The sequence below is a fragment of the Phacochoerus africanus genome, chromosome 1 (genome assembly GCF_016906955.1).
Source record: "Phacochoerus africanus isolate WHEZ1 chromosome 1, ROS_Pafr_v1, whole genome shotgun sequence".
Classification (NCBI taxonomy): domain Eukaryota; kingdom Metazoa; phylum Chordata; class Mammalia; order Artiodactyla; family Suidae; genus Phacochoerus; species Phacochoerus africanus.
In genome coordinates, this window is record NC_062544.1 from 156,448,771 (window position 1) to 156,464,490 (window position 15,720).

At 46.7% G+C, this 15,720-nt stretch overlaps 1 protein-coding gene across 1 annotated transcript in view; it reads left to right on the forward strand.

Annotated features, from left to right (window-relative positions):
• Positions 1-15,720, forward strand: part of EPHB1 (EPH receptor B1) — a 307,377-nt gene that overhangs the window by 141,584 nt on the left and 150,073 nt on the right. Inside the window, exon 4 of the mRNA XM_047752118.1 lies at positions 13,123-13,278. Coding sequence (XP_047608074.1) covers positions 13,123-13,278 — 156 coding nt within the window. The remainder of the gene's footprint in view (positions 1-13,122; positions 13,279-15,720) is intronic.

Consider the following 15,720-nt stretch of genomic DNA (forward strand, 5'->3'; position numbering starts at 1 on the left):
GGTTGTAGTAAATAATAATTCTAGGTGCCTTATATGTCCTGTCCATAGCAAACCACTTATGTTCTAGGAAGTTGGCGCCCACTAGAGGTAGGAGTAGGTAGTGCCAGTGAATGCTCACCACGCCCTTCCCCCTAACCTGCTGCTGAGCTGCCCGCTCATCCTCTGGAAAATCAGCTAGTCCCTTCATTAACGCTCCCTTCATTTCCCTCTGCCCACCCGATGCCACGGGGAGGGTGAATTTGCCTTTCAGTGTCGGTGTCTGCACAATGCCCAACAAACCACATGCCTACGTCACCTTTTTTGCATCTGATCAGGAATCCAGGCAGGCAGGGACTCAGAGGGCTCAGAGCCAGCATTCGACATAGACTGACGTAGACCTTAGCTGGGTTTTTCCACCTCCATCTAGAGGCAGGGAAAGTAGGGCAAGATGCCTTCAGTGAGCAGAAAAGCAATACATCTTGTCCCTTTCCCAAGCATCTCATCTGAACTCATGGGCACTTGAACATGTCATTTTCAAGCCTCTGAGCTCATGCTTGCAGATACAGAATGCTGCCACCCCCATGAATAAGTTACCTTGGTGGATAATTGGGAAGGGCATCAACTTTGAAGCCAGGCATCCCTGGTTTGAATTCTGCCCCACCACAGACTAGCTGTGAAATATCAGGCAAGTTGTTTTACTTCTCTGAGCCTCAATGTCATTGCCAGTAAAATGGGAATGATTCTTATTCTTCCAAAGTTTCATTGAAGGAAATGGTATGTTTGGATTACATTTGTCTATGAGAAAGAAAACAGGTAAGGTAATTTGGTTTTTCAGATACAGAGATTTGTTTCCCATCATGTAGAATAGATCCAGGCTGGTAGGGTACTCCATGGCCTGGTATTAGAGACCCAGGTGTATTCAAACGTGTTGCTCTGATGTCCTTAGTAGTACCTCTTAGCCCCAGATGGCTGCATGAGTTTCAACCATCATGTCTACTCTCCAGCCAGCAAGAATGAAGAATGAGGGAAGAAGAGCTAGCTTTCTATCTTGACAGTCACTGCCCAGATGCCACATATGCTTCTTTTTATTATAGCAATTCAAGCCAAGGCCCATGCATTATTAACCCTTGATGGGAATGTTCCCTGTGATGGGACAAATGTTGCCTTGAAAAAATATAAAATATTAGCAAGGTGATGACACATTATAATTTTATACTAGAATTATATTAATAGTGACTTTTCGGGAGTTCCTCTCATGGCTCTGTGGAAATGAATCTGATTAGCATGCATGAAGACACTGAACGAGTGGGTTGAGGATCCACTGTGGTGTAGGTTGCAGACATGGCTTGGATCCTGAACTTGTAGGCTGGCAGCCACAGCTCCCATTCGACCTCTAGTGTGGAAACCTCCATATGCCACAGGCGCGGCCCTGAAAAAAAATATTAATAGTGACTTTTAACTGAGTAGTTATTACATGCTAGGTACTATACCAAACATTTTATATTCATGGTCTCATTCAATGACCAAAACAACTGTATGAAATAGGGACCAGTGCTCTTCCATTTTTACAGATGAGGAAACTGAGCCTCAAAAAGATGATAGAGCTTGGCTCCTGTAACTGAGAAGATTTGGTGAGGTTCCTGAGCAAAGGTCAGGGGTCAACACCTATTCTGCCAAATCTCTCTGCCTTCAGCCTTTTGGATAAATGTCATGTTCGCTCCTGCTTGGAGAATCTTCTGGGACCGAAATAACCTTATTATTACAATGTTAATTATTACTCACAGCCACTTCCCTTTTTCAGAGGTGACTCGTGGACTTGCCATGTGGTACACCCATTGTCACTGCAATTTAAGAGCTGAGACTGGGCCCAGCGCACCCTCTTGGCTAGAGTGTGACAGAGCCAGTCAGGCCTGACTGACCTGCTCTGGGACCTTGGACAGGTCCAGTTCTTGGACATTCTACAGGAGACCTAGGACATACTCTTGGTGCCACCAGGCCAGGCCAGGGAAGCCTCGGGGGGCGGGGGGGTGGATTCCTGTCCTTCCATCAAGACAGGCCTGGTAATCCAGCTTGAGAATTTCAGCCTCGGTGCTTTTGCTCTGTCATTATGGAAAAATGAAAATCATTTATTTAGCTCACTTGTCCCACTTGAGTGATGTGTAGCAGTGTGATAGATTTCTGGTGTTTATGACTTTGTGACCTGGGGAGAAGCTGGAAATTCTACTGGGCCCATTTCCACTCCTGGGTTTCTATAAAGGTCACAGCAAAATTATTTTATCAAGTACACCAGAGAAGAGGAAAATCTTAATCTTATATTATACATATGCAGCACTTGACCTTCTCTTGAGATGCGGCACCTCTTAGCTACACTTACTTAAACATAATGCAGCTCTTCCCCGGATGCACACAGAGAGAATAATTAGGTGCCCTAGCATCCCAGCTGGAGAGGAGGCTGTGCTGTGGGGCTGACCTCAAAGATGAAAAGGAGGAGTTGAAACAGGCAGGGGCAGGGATGGGGGTGAGCACTGCCCCACCCCCACCCCAGGGCTGCAGCTGTCTCGTCCTGATGAGGCAGGCGTAGTGGACTCTATGGCTTGTTCTGGTTCCCCCGCAGACCATGCCCCTCTGGCCCAGTTATGCGTTGCCTTCTCTGGGCCTTAGTTTCCCCATCAAAGATCTGGGAGGTGCCAACTTTGATCTGTGGGTAGCAGCTTCCTGGGGCGTTGTGTTAAGGATTCTGAGCGCTGGTCTGGGCTGAGTGGCAGTGAGTGTTGTGATTGATTTGCTATGTCTGCCATGGGTGGCGTGGGAGGTGGTGAGCATTGCTGTACTGGCTAACCCTGTTCTAGGGTATTTCTAGAGTCTTTTTCCACTCTGACTACAAATGATTTGTGGACTCGAAAAAGCCCTGGAGTGAGGAAGCTTGGAAAAGGGGAAACAGTAACAACCTGGCCTAAGATAAGAATACTATTTGCCTTGTCAGGTTTTGGAGAGGAAATGAGATTTGTGTCATGCATCTGAACATGGTTGTTTTTGGTTTTTTCACATTGGCTCTGTGAAAAGCAGAGAAAGCAGAGGACATGAGTGCTTTTTCTGGGCGTGGAGACTTGCCAGACCTGGCTATCTGTGTGCCTTCAGGTGGCCAGCCCCTGCCCCGGCCATGGGAAAGGGCCAGGAGCCCTGGGTGGCTTCTCATCATTGTTCAGCCTTGAGAAACACAGCAAGAAGTCACCTTCGTTTATCTCAAAGACTTGGTTATAAATTCTTTTTTAAGGGAATCCATCAAGGTCTTTATCAGTGGAGTACTTAAAAATAAAGTTTGTTTTTTTTTTTTTTTTTTCCTCAAAGGGTAAACACTTCAGTTCGAAAATATGGGAAGCAGGCTGACTGCGAGCATATGTCCCCCTTGCCTGCTGCCCAGAGCTACCAGATTGATGGTGTTTTTAGAACACTGGCAGCCAGGCTCTGACGTGGGTGGAGTTGGGGCCTGGGGAGGGGACAGCTGGGGATTCCCTGCCCTCCCCTTCCCCTGGCAGAGCAGTAGAAGCCTATGCCTGGCAGCCCTGCTGGCCCAATGGGCTAGATCAGGATAGAGGACCTTGGGGCCCTTTGGAGCAGCCAAAGTGATCTGCCTCTCACTTCCTCTTTGTTGAGTCCCAGGATCCCTGAGAAGCATCTCTCTGGTGAAGAGGGAAATGGGAAGCCTGTCCTGCTGCTGGCGGGGTACTTCTCTTGAGGACAGACCTTCCCCCACTCCCGACCCAGCATGGGCTCACCCACCTCCTTCACCACCTGGCCGTGACATGGGCTCTTCAAAAGGCCTTGCTCTGGCCCTGGAGCCCCACATATACAAACTTTATCCCCACTGGTCACTTGCTACTCTGGTTTGCAGGCTCTTCTAGGCACCCCCTCCCCTTCTGATTCCCTGCATGTTGGCCCTCACTCCTCAGCAATAGCCCTCTTCCTTCCCAATATAAAGAAAATGACTGTCTTATATCTAACTCAGAGCACTTCCCAAATGCTTGTTGGATGAATGAGACATGCACAGAAAAGGGAAAGGGCTCTGTTGGGCTAAAGCTTAGGAAGCGGCTTAATGGGGCTCCCAGAAACCGCTGGTGGTCCAGGTGGCCTGTTGGGAAGGCGCTCAGGTAGCACTGCTCCTTCTGGGTCCAGTGACATCGAGTAGATGGAGGCTGGATCCCTGACTAGAGGCCCCTCCCCACCCCATTCTAAAGTCTTAAAGGATTCCTGGAGTCTGAAGGATCCTTCTGGGTATGTGGGCTCCTCCAGCCCTGTTAGGAGACAGACTTGGAGAGCAGACCCAGCCAATTCCAGGAGGAGCTCCCACCGTATCTCCCCCGTTCCTCCCTTTTCTAATGTCACTCTCAATGCCCTCAAAGATATAGGGACAGTGAACCCACTGCCAGGGTATAGGGTTTAGAAGAGAACTCAAGGAAGAGGAAAATGCCCGGCCCTCGTGGATGAAGTATGGGGGGTGGGCTTTCTGGCATCAGTACAAGCCAGACAACCGGTCACCTGCCCAGAGCCTGGCACCCCTAAGGGGTTCCCCACATCCTGTGGAGTGAATGAGTGATCCCCAATCAACGGCCAGATCATCCTCTTCTAAAGGACTCTTGACTCTGCTCCTATCCCCTCCTGATGTTTATCCCTCTTTCTGGGCTCTGCATCACCCCCAACCCTCTCCTCTCCTCCAATTTATTCTCTTCCCAGCAGCCAGTATGATCTTTCAGAAATAAGAATCTGATCCCCCCCCCCCAAATGTTACATCCATCAGTGACTTCCAGGTATATATTGAATGACCAGTTTAAATACTTTACAATGAATGATGGGTGCAAACCTGCAGCCTGGCTCCTTGCAGAAAACATCCAGTTGCTAATTATTGAGGAGATGCTACTTCCAGAAAGTCTGCATATATTACACTGATCTTCACAAGACTGTGAGAAGGAAGTTACCCTAGCACCCCTTTTTCTAGAAGAAGGTGCCGAGGTTGGGGGTTAAGTAACTCAGCATAAGATCACACAATCATGAGGTGGCAAATTTCACAGACCTCGAGGCCATGGCCATTATGTTTCCACTCTCCCAGCTGGTCTAGAGCAGCAGTTCTCAAATCAGAGCTGCATGAGAATCTCCTGGAGGGCTTGTTAACACTCGGATCACTGCCCTTACCCAGAATTTCTGGTTCAGTGGGTTTGGAGTGGGTCTGAGACTTTGCATTTCTGCAGTTTCACAGGGTGATGTGGCTGCTGCTGGTCTGGAGGCCACAGTTTGAGGATCACTGTCCTAGGTCATTAGAAAATCCCTGGGTCTGCTCTGTGCTCTCCAACCACAATGACCTTGGGCCACACTTGCAGGATGCAGCCTTGAACTTCCTGCTGAGGGGTTCCGAGGCCCAGCCCAGCCTCTCTCCCTGAATCTGGCCTAGGCTGTGCTGTGCCCGGCTGTTGCCTAGGGATAAGTTGTAATCAGTGACAAGGACCTAAGTGTCTGCCCCTCCCCCTTGGGACACCGCCCTTTTGTCTGTCATCCTTCCATCCTGACCAGTGATCTCCCCATTTCACCACAGCAAAATGCCCCTGACCCTGACCCCACATCTTTAACGACTTTCACGCTGATTGATGTCTTCTGGGCTTCCTGCTGCTGCTGCAGCGTGAGCAGCCTAATAGCACTGGAAGTTAGTCTCATCTGTGTCATGGTGCCTGCAGCATTCATCAATTTCAGCAAGTGTCACCAAGAGTGATATGAGTGTATGACACAGCTAAGTGTTCCCTCTGCACAGCCATTACAGCTAGCACCAGGCCCCGTGGAGGAAGGGACTGGAGACCCACCTGGCCTCATGTGTGCAGGTCATCATAGACGTTAATGCCCCGGCTCATCTCCTGCCGTCGCCCCATGGATGCTGCGTGTTCCTGGAAGCCTCTACAACTCCCCACAGGTCCCCCAGGCCATCGTGGGTCCTGCTTTCCCTCTCTGAGGTTTAGGGCACTCTTTTCCCCTTGCCTCACCCTCCCCTTTCTGCATCAACTTTTACCAGTCTGTCCTTCAAGGCCTGTACATGTGCCCCCATCTCCAGGTAGCCTCCCCAGCTCCCCTTTACTCTTCCCTTCCTCCAAAGACCTCTGGCGCAGGGCATCTCCACCTCTGATGTAAGCAGCCCACTCTGACCTGCCCTGCTCATCTCAGCACCTCAGGGTTGGAGGTGGCATCCATGCTTTTATGTCCTCCTCTAAATTTAAAAATGTAGTGCTTGAGATTTTCTTTGATTTCTGGAGTCCTGTATACACGATGCAAAACATTGGGAAGTTATAGAAAAGCACAAAATCATCATCGGTAATGCCACCACTGCTCGGTTTTTATTTTGGTACTTATGGTTTATTTCAGTGCATATATACACACACATACACACACACACATATGCACACACACACACACACATATATATATATATACAATGTGTATATGTATATATGTGCATATGTGTGTGTGTATGTATGTATGTGTATAATGATGTTCATACTCTATATAGTTTCAAATCTATTGTAAAGTTTTTTCCAAAAAAATGTTGTTACATGACATAATTTTAATGACTGTATAGTAGTACATTATATGAATGTTCCATAATTTATTTAATGAATAATTTAATGAATACCCTATTATTTGACTTTTAAGTTCTTTTTTTTTCTTCTTTCCTTTTTTCCTTCCTTCCTTTCTTTCTCTGCCTTATAAATAACAATGGTGTCAACATCCGTTAACATAGATCTTTTTCCACATGGCCTTGCTTTTTCTTTAGCATGAGTCTTTAGAGGTAGAATTGTTGAAACAAAGCTCTGGACATTTTGAAGTTCTTAATACAGAAAAGCTTTAAGACTCCACACTTTGTGTGAGAGTGCTTGTCACCTCTTACCCTGCAATATGAACATCATATTATCATTGTTGTTATTTTTTTAAATCACAGCTTTTATCTTTGGGTCTCTCTAAGCAGGCCTTCTGTGAACTTTCAGTTCAACCAGCCACGGAATGCATATGTCTACACGTAAGGCGTGTGTGGTACCAGGCAGAGGAAAGTGCTAAGGTGGCCAGACCTAGCACCAGCCTTCAGAGAACTTTCAAACTAGTGCAATAGCAGGATGGACGCATGCATGCGAACCTGGAAATTACTTCTCCACTGTCAGTTTTCTCAACATACTTCCCTGACTGTGAGCTGGAAGTTTCACAAGGCCCTGGGTTCCACTGGGATGTCATGGGGTTGTTCAGGGAGACCTGTTTCTGTGAAAAGCAGAGAATGCTGATGAGCATAGGGAGGGAAGCCCAGCATGCCTCTTTCCCAGGAGCCTCGAGCCTGGAGTTCCCGAGTCAAGAACCCCTGGTGTCAGCCCCCATAATGTGAATTTGAGGGAGACACTGGGCCACGGGCCTGACTGTAAATACCTGGCTCAGTGAGAGGCCACAGACCTATGGGCAGAGCTGTTGGAAAGCCAGGCAGGAAGCTCTTATTCCCACCCTGCCCCGCCCCGCCCACCACGCCTATCCCTGGCATCTCAGCAGCTGCCCAGAGCCCTCAATTCCTCTGCCTGTCGTCCAGAGCAGCATTGTGTGGAGATGAAGGGGAGGTTGAGAGGCAGTGAGCTCAGGGCTGTGAACCTCTTTCTTCCCAGCCAAGAGCACGCACCTCACCCCTCTGGCTGTCACCCCATGAGGTAGGCACACCTCCCGAGCCAGCTGCTGAGCTGCACCTGCCTTGAGAAAGCGGCACCGGGTTCTTAAGCAAGGAATGAATATTCATTGGCATGAACCTTTGCAAACTCATTTGGGGGAAAAAAATTAGATCAGGAGAAGTAATCAGATTATTAAAAAGAAAAAGCAAGGACAGAAGGCGGTGGTGGAGAGAAGCAGTGCATTTAAAATGCAAGGAGAGATTTCCTTCCTGCAGGGAAGCTGTGACCCCCTGGACCATGCACCAGGAATAGTTAAGCTTTCCCACATTCCTGCTGCATAAAAATGTTGTTTTGTGTGCCCTCAGTGGAAGGGGGAGGGGCAGAGGTAATGTACACCCTCCACGTACAAAAATTATAAAATAATGTTATGAGGTTTCCATTTTATCTCCCTTGGATATCAAGAAAAATTGTGAGAGCTAAAGAGGCTCTGGTGAGTGCTGAGTGACAGGTTAAAGGGCTCCAATAAAGATTAGATGGTCCACTATCTCCTGAGGAAATTGCATAAAAGTGGTTATTCCCTCTTGCTTCTATTAATTTCCTCTTCCTGGCTGCTTGGAAATGCTTCATAACCTGATGCTGCAGATGGGGACGAGAGGCGCTTTCCATTATCTCAATCACTGCACTGTTTATGAGACACTTAATCTGTTTCTTTATAAAGTAATAGTACTGTAGGTGATGGATTTAGTGTCACTGGAAGGCTGCGTGCTGGGATGGGAGGGGTGGGGGTTCTCGAGAGCATTGTAAGCACTAGGTAATTTGTTACATCTCTGAGGCTCTGAGAAGTTGGGTGGGCGTTTCAAGGTGACCTTCTGGGTATCAGCTAGAGGTCACATGTACCAGTCCCTTGTCACTTGAAGAGGGAGAGAAATGCTACGTGTTTTGCTTAGGAAATGGAAAATACACACACACTTAGGGACCTGGTACCTGTGTCTTGTCTCTACCTCTCTGCCAAAGTCAGAGGCAGGGAAAGTGGTATGTGTGTGTGTGTGTGTGTGTGTCGGGGGGGGGGGTGCCACCTGAAAGTTCCACGTATCACCTGTCTGAACTGTGATCCCCTGCAATGGAGGGAAGTAAACCCCCTTTTCTTAAGGAAACAAAGAAATCTGGGTGTCAGAAATGTGCAACCCTCCAAGTCACAGGTGTCCCGCAGACAAAGATCTAATGGGAGCACATGGCAAAGTGCCTACAGCTCCTTCTTTCCCACCCATCTCTGGGAATAGTCATGGAACCGTCCAGCTGAGATGGGGCTGGGCACTCTGCCCTAATTTCCCTTCCCACCTCTCCTGTTCTTCTACCTCTTCCCTTCCAGCTTTGTCTTTGCCTTCCCTGACTCTCACTTCCTGTGGCCACAGAAAATGTTTCTTCTGCTCCTTGTCTCCTAATGAAGGATCCTCCAAATGATGCACGTCCCACCTGACCGGTTCCCCCACCCCGCCCCAACCCTGGGCACACATGCATATAACACAGATGATGCCTTATGGGAATCAGCCAGCATTCCATTGTCTGCCTCCCTCCTTCCCAAAGTCTGTACCCCTTGTGCTTTGCTCCATTCTTCTAGCAAGGTGCCAAAGCTCACCTAGATCTTCTACAAACATTTGCTGAATGAGAGGGTCATGACTATAGTGATAATGCAGACCATGATTTTAAATCAAGAGATAGTCTCTGAGTTTTTTAATGATATTAAAGCAAATAACTGTGTCATTCACCTCTAAATTGCTTGAAAGTATGGCTATGTGCTTGTTCAGGCGATCACAGTATTTAATTATTATTTTGTAAGCCTTCAGGCAGGTGTGAGGTCTCCAAGCTGCCAGAGCCCCTGCCATTCTCCACTGTTATTTCCAACTGCTTTATATACTCAGGTGACTTCTCTGGGCTGAGGCTCTTGCTTTTGCGTCCCTTGGTCTAAATATTCTTTGTTAGAACCTACCCAGCAGCTCCATGTATCACCTCTAATTAAAGCTGCTTTTCCTCTGGGGGTGGCACAATTTTCTTATTTATTTTTCTCTGCTAAATTTCTAATAAAATAACAATATTATTAACTTCTCTTTCTTATTAGTGGTGTCTGATACAAGATGAGTTAAAAAGGCTTTGTGGCCTAGCCTGGCACTTTAAACCATTATTTAAAGCATTAGTTCTATGAGAAAATATAGCCCAAGTGTGCTTACAATCCGAGACTTCAATAAATGAACCTAGGAATATTGCTTCTTTATAAATTAAGGAATGCCTCGACATAGATTTTAATAAATATTAACTTATGAAATCTGAATATTAATGACATTCATCCATTATGTAATTATTGGTAAGATATGTTTTACAGATATAATGATTCGTCCATTATGTAAAACAGAAATAATCTGTGCAGGAAAACATTCTTCCATTTGGTTCCAAAATGTATTTACCCACTTTGGGACTCTAGACTTATATTCTAACCCTGAATTCAAAAAGTTTCTGCACACAAAAAAAGCTTATTTTTCAAAAGGGACTGGGTAAGTGGCGGTAGAGAGGAATTAACATCATTTAACACTCACTGAGCTTGGGTATATTTTCATATTTGAACTTAGTACATTTTTATGACCTCTGGGAGTTGTCCTGAGAAGCGTTGAATTTCTTTTTTATGGATTCTTTAGGCACATGAGTAAGTTGAAGCTTAAAGTAATTTGTCCATGGACACCCAGCTAGGCACCAGCTGAGCCAGGAGTCAGACCCAGGACTCTTTGATCACTGCTCAGTGCTCAGCACCCTGGGGAGGATGGAGTCTACCCCCTCCCAGGATCTTTCAGACCAGTCTTTCTCTGAGCTTCTCTGTCTTTGAATGCAGCTTGGCCCTGCCCTCCTTCATCCCCTCCCTTTGTGGCTGTCAGAGTCTAGAGATACTCAGTTCTGCCTTCCTCCATCAGAAAGCTCCGAAGGAGGCACTTTCTAAATCTCTCTACTACTTGGGGCTATCAGGAGGGTTGTTTATGCTGTTAACTTATTAAATGTAAAGCAAGGAGGCTTTTAAGTGCTGGAAAGAAAGTGAAAAAACCTTGTTTCTCTTGGGCTGGTACATTAAGAAAATTACACGTGGCAGGGCTCCAGTGAATGTATGAGAATCACCACATTCCCTTCCCCCACCTTCCAGGGAAAGAGCTGCTGCTGGGTTTGGGCAACACAGGCTTAGGACTTCTCTGTGATCTCCAGCTCTAGAACGGGCTAGAGCCGGCATGACTGGGTGACTTACAAAGAAAAGGGCCAGGTGCTTCTCACAGGCGATAAAGAAGAGCTATGGAAAGAAAGAGAGAGAGGAGGAAAGGAATGGAGGGAGAGACTTTACCGAGTGGGTTTGGAAAGACTGATCGGCAAGCCAAAGTCTAGGACGCTTTCTTTGGGTGTGGCATTCAGGGTTTTCCTTTTGGTGTTTTATTTGTTGAGCCTTTAATAAATTTTTCTTCCTACTGAGAAGTTTCTTTTGAACGTGTTGAAATGTGTGGCAAATGGCCCGTTTTTACATAGGTTGCAACAGAAATCTTTAGAAAGCTGATTGTGGGATCTAGATAACATTTACCCCAGTGTTTTCCATGCTGCTTGAATCCCAGGATGCCCTACAAAATAGGTCTTCTTGGTGAACAACCCCGGCATTCTAATCCCATTTTTGGAAGTTCTGAAAAATTCTGTAATTTAAAAAATGAGGTTAACTTTTTAAATCACATTTCCAAAACCTCTGACCACAGAACCCTTACAAGCAACAGGTGCGAACAATCTGAAGGACTGGGACCCCACGGAGCACTCTTGAGGTATGCCATTCCAGAACATTCCACTTCCAAAACTGGCTCCTATTCAAGACAAGCTACTGCCCCAGGACACTTCCAGAGTGACTGAAACCCTATCTTTCATTTCAAGTGATCCTTTGCTGAGTGAGAAAACTTACCCAGTAGAGGAAACCGTTCTTCCTTCTTGTCTTGGTAGAAAAGATGTGGGTATTTTTCATATAGTTTATATGCATATTGTCGCTATTATTTCTCCCATTGTGTGATCCCATGCAACTCTTTAACCTCTCTGTGTCCCAATTTACTCATTATCAAAGTGGAGCTAAGAATAGCTACCCCATAGAGTCACTCATGTAAAGCACTTAACAAGAATCCTAACAGATGGTGGCTACTGCTACTATTAAAGAGTGTTCTGCACATTCCAGGAGGGAACAGTGTGTCTAGATGAGCTTTGTATAAGTAGAAACCTTTATAGTGGTACTTCTCTACACCGTACTGCAATTGTATGACTACGTTGGATTAAGAGCTCCTCGAGTGTAGGCTGTGTTCTCAAAATTCTCTGGATCAGGTGCTCAGCAGGATCACAGCAAATGTTTGTTGAATGAATTAGTGAAGTATATAAGGAAGCCAAGTGAGCTGACCATGCAGTAAGTTTTACCTGGTTTCAAAGGAGAATGAGCCAGAGAAGGTTTCTCAGGGACCAGAAGAGTCAGGAGCTGAGATAGTGAGGAAGGGCCTCAGGGAAACAGGGCAGGCAGGGACATTTTTTTTTCAGAGGAATCAGCAAGATGGAGACCAGATGTCTGGAGTCAAGGGTCTCTGTATACAAGGCAAGGTAAAAGCTTGAGGGATGGCCTAGAAGGGGCATAGCTCTTCTCAGGCTGACCCCATGGAGAAATGAGAATAAATCCCTCATCTCTCAGGGCAGCTCTAGTGGGCATAGGACTGTACCAGGTATTTCCAGCCTTCTCCATTGTCATGTGTGTGATAAATAGCACCAAGTGCACTGCTTGCAAATGCCCCCCACCCCACTGAAGCATTTCAAAATGCAATTAAGGGAGAATGATGTTGTTAAGCCAGTAACCTTGAAATCATTTTAATTTCTTCTTGAAGAATAACTCATGAATTTCAGCCCCTTACTATCATTCATAACAAGTGTTAACATAGTTCACAGTGTCCTTCATGTGTTTTTTGCAAAATGGCATTTAAGAACTATGGGTCCAGTTGATTGTCAACCAGAACCTCTTTGCGTCTGGACTGGGTGAAATTCCTTCAGTGACTGGCTCAGGGTAAGGCCCTGGCTGTTAACCAGGTGTAAGAGGGAGGGAATAACCACTTATAGGGCACTCATGCCTCAGACACTGAGCTACACATTAGATTCATTTTCTCAATTAAATCTCTTGAGGTACCTGAAAGGGAAGAATCATTATTCATATTTTTAAAGGAAGAGAGGCCATTGGTACCTGGAAGGTACATTTCATTAAGGATGTTTGAAGACTTGGTAGTGTTAAGTACAGGTTTTCTTAATCTGAAACGCTCACTTTGTGCAAGGGTTTATCTCAGCGTCCTTTTTAAGGGGTAGAATGTTTCATTTGCCAGTTCCAAGGAAGGACCTCTGAATGCTCCTCCTTCATGAATTCTAAGATGATCTTTTTGTGTTCCAGCCTGCCCTGCAGGGATGTTCAAGGCCAGCCAAGAAGCTGAGGGCTGTTCCCACTGCCCCTCCAACAGCCGATCCCCTTCAGAGGCATCTCCCATCTGCACCTGCCGGACTGGCTATTACCGAGCGGATTTTGACCCCCCGGACGTGGCATGCACTAGTAAGTTGTTGTAGGGGCTCTGGGTTGGGGAGTTTGATTTCCTGACAGTGCAAGTGGTAGGCCTGGGGCAGGGGAGACTTAAGACCCCATCCTCCGGTTGCAGTGGTACAAGGCAGAAATGCTGACTATGGTGCTGAAACGGACAGCTCCCGTGCTTGGCAGGCAGGGACTCTCTCTGAGCAGTACAGGCTCAAGATGATGTTCTTTCTTTGCTCCCTCCTCCCAGATGGGAGGCCCTTCCCTCCCATCCCTCAAACAAGACAACATCTTCAAAATGCCAACTGGAGAGTTTTTTGAGTGCAGAATCAAGATGCACCAGGACGTTGCAATAATTCTTTGTAACTCTTCCAATCACCTCCTCCAAGAAGGCCCTCTGGTTCTGACAGCTGAGGATATCCTCTTTTTACTGGGCTTCCTGTATCTCTCTGATCAAGATCCTCTCAGTATTCTCATCATCGTTTAAGTTGTCAAATCAGGGAGTTCCCGTCATGGCTCAGTGGTAACGAACCCATCTAGGATCCATGAAGATGTGGGTTCAATCCCTGGCCTTGCTCAGTGGGTTAAGGATCTGGCGTAGCCATGAGCTGTGGTGTATGTCTCAGATGTGGCTTGGACCCCACCTTGCTGTGGCTGTGGGGTAGGCCAGCAGCTACAGCTCTGATTCTACCCCTAGCCTGGGAAATTTTATATGCTGCAGGTGCAGCCCCCCCCCCCCAAAAAAAAGGAAAAAAATGTCAAATCATTCTGTACTTGCCTTTTTGGTACCATATGAAGGTTCTTGTATGCCAGGTCCATATACTCATCTATCTGTGTCCCTTCCAATGCCTTGTAGGCTGCATCCATACCTCTGCCAAATGACATGACCAGAGTCCTGGCCACAGCATGCATCTCTGGGGCAGAGATTCTAGGGTCTGGGGCTAGTGCATCAGCTCCATCACTCTCCCACCCTTTGCAGTAGAGGGAAGGGCAGTCATCCTATCAAAAGTGGAGGGGGGGCAGTTCCACTCCTTGGAGAAGGATGGGGATAGGAGAGGGGAGAATTTCCTCTCACTCTTCTCCCTCATAATCCACAGTCATGGTGGGGAATGGGGAGGAAGGACTACTCTCCCTGCACAGCACTTTTGAGAACTTGCCTCTCCTCTCCTAAGTGCTGCAGCCCTGATACAGGGATGCTTTTTCTTTCCAGTATTCCTCTTGCATTCAGAAGTCCGTGCTCCAGGTTAACCTCTAATTATTCTAGAACTTTCTTCTGTGTTGGATGCCATCACCTGGATTCCTGCGAGCAAGGAGCTTCCCTCCACCTCCTCTGACCAAACTCCTTCCTCCCACTGCCAGCATAGAAGGGTACAGAGGGAACATTTCATACACCCTTGCAATTTGTTGGGCAGAAAAAAAATGACTGAATTCTGGGTAGAAGAATTTCTTAGTTCTAGCCTCACAGTGTGTATAAACTTTGCAGGATAAAGAAGAATGAAAGTGTCTTATAAATGAAGGTCCTCAGGTCAATCAATGCTTATAGATTTGAACTGAGGAAATATTGTAAACTGATTTTTTCTGAGGCTTCCCTTTCTGGTGGATTGGTATGAACAGAAATGATGCTATTTCTGCTGACTAGAGTCCCTGTCTTTGTGTCGTGGTATCCCTCTACTAATTTTTCCCCTGTGGATCTCTGTGAGCCTAAGAAGTAATATTTCATGTACTTTTTAGAAGGGGTTCCTGTTGTAGCTTAGTGGGTTAAAAACCCAACAAAGTGTCCATGAAGATGTGGGTTCAATCCCTGGCCTTGCTCAGTGGGTTCAGGATCCACTGTTGCAGCAAAACGCAGCAAAGGTCTCGGATGTGGCTTGGATCCTGTGTTGCCAAGGCTGTGATGTAGTCCTCAGCTACAGCTCCGATTTGACCCCTAGCCTAGAAACTTCCACATGGCACAGGTTTGGCTGGTTAAAAAAAGAGAATGCTGAATCTCTGCTCTCTAGATATCCAGACCAAGGACCAGTTTCCACAATTGCCAAAGCATACACTCAGGATCTCACATCTTCCCTCTTGAAAACATTCCCTTCAACTGCTGCTCATGCAGTCTGTCTCACTGGCCAGGCTCCCTGTGCAGATAAACTCATGCAGATAAAAGTCTGAGTCCCCAGCTTTCCACCTCAGCAGACACACCCTGTAAATCCATCCAGCCTCTGAATAAGGTCACCTAGAGAGAAGGTAGGCCAGTGGCCAGAGGCTCAGAATGCTGATGTGGAGCTCCTTACTGTATAGCACCTCTCCATCTACCCTTCACCTGATATCTCCCATCTACCTCTCTACCACCCACTTGATGCACTTGAGCCAGCAGGACTGTTCCTGGTATAAAATGGAATGTCCCAGAGCCTTCACTCTACACCTGCTCTGCCTACCCGTATCTGGAGTTTACCTCATTGAAATCAAACCTCTGAGGCT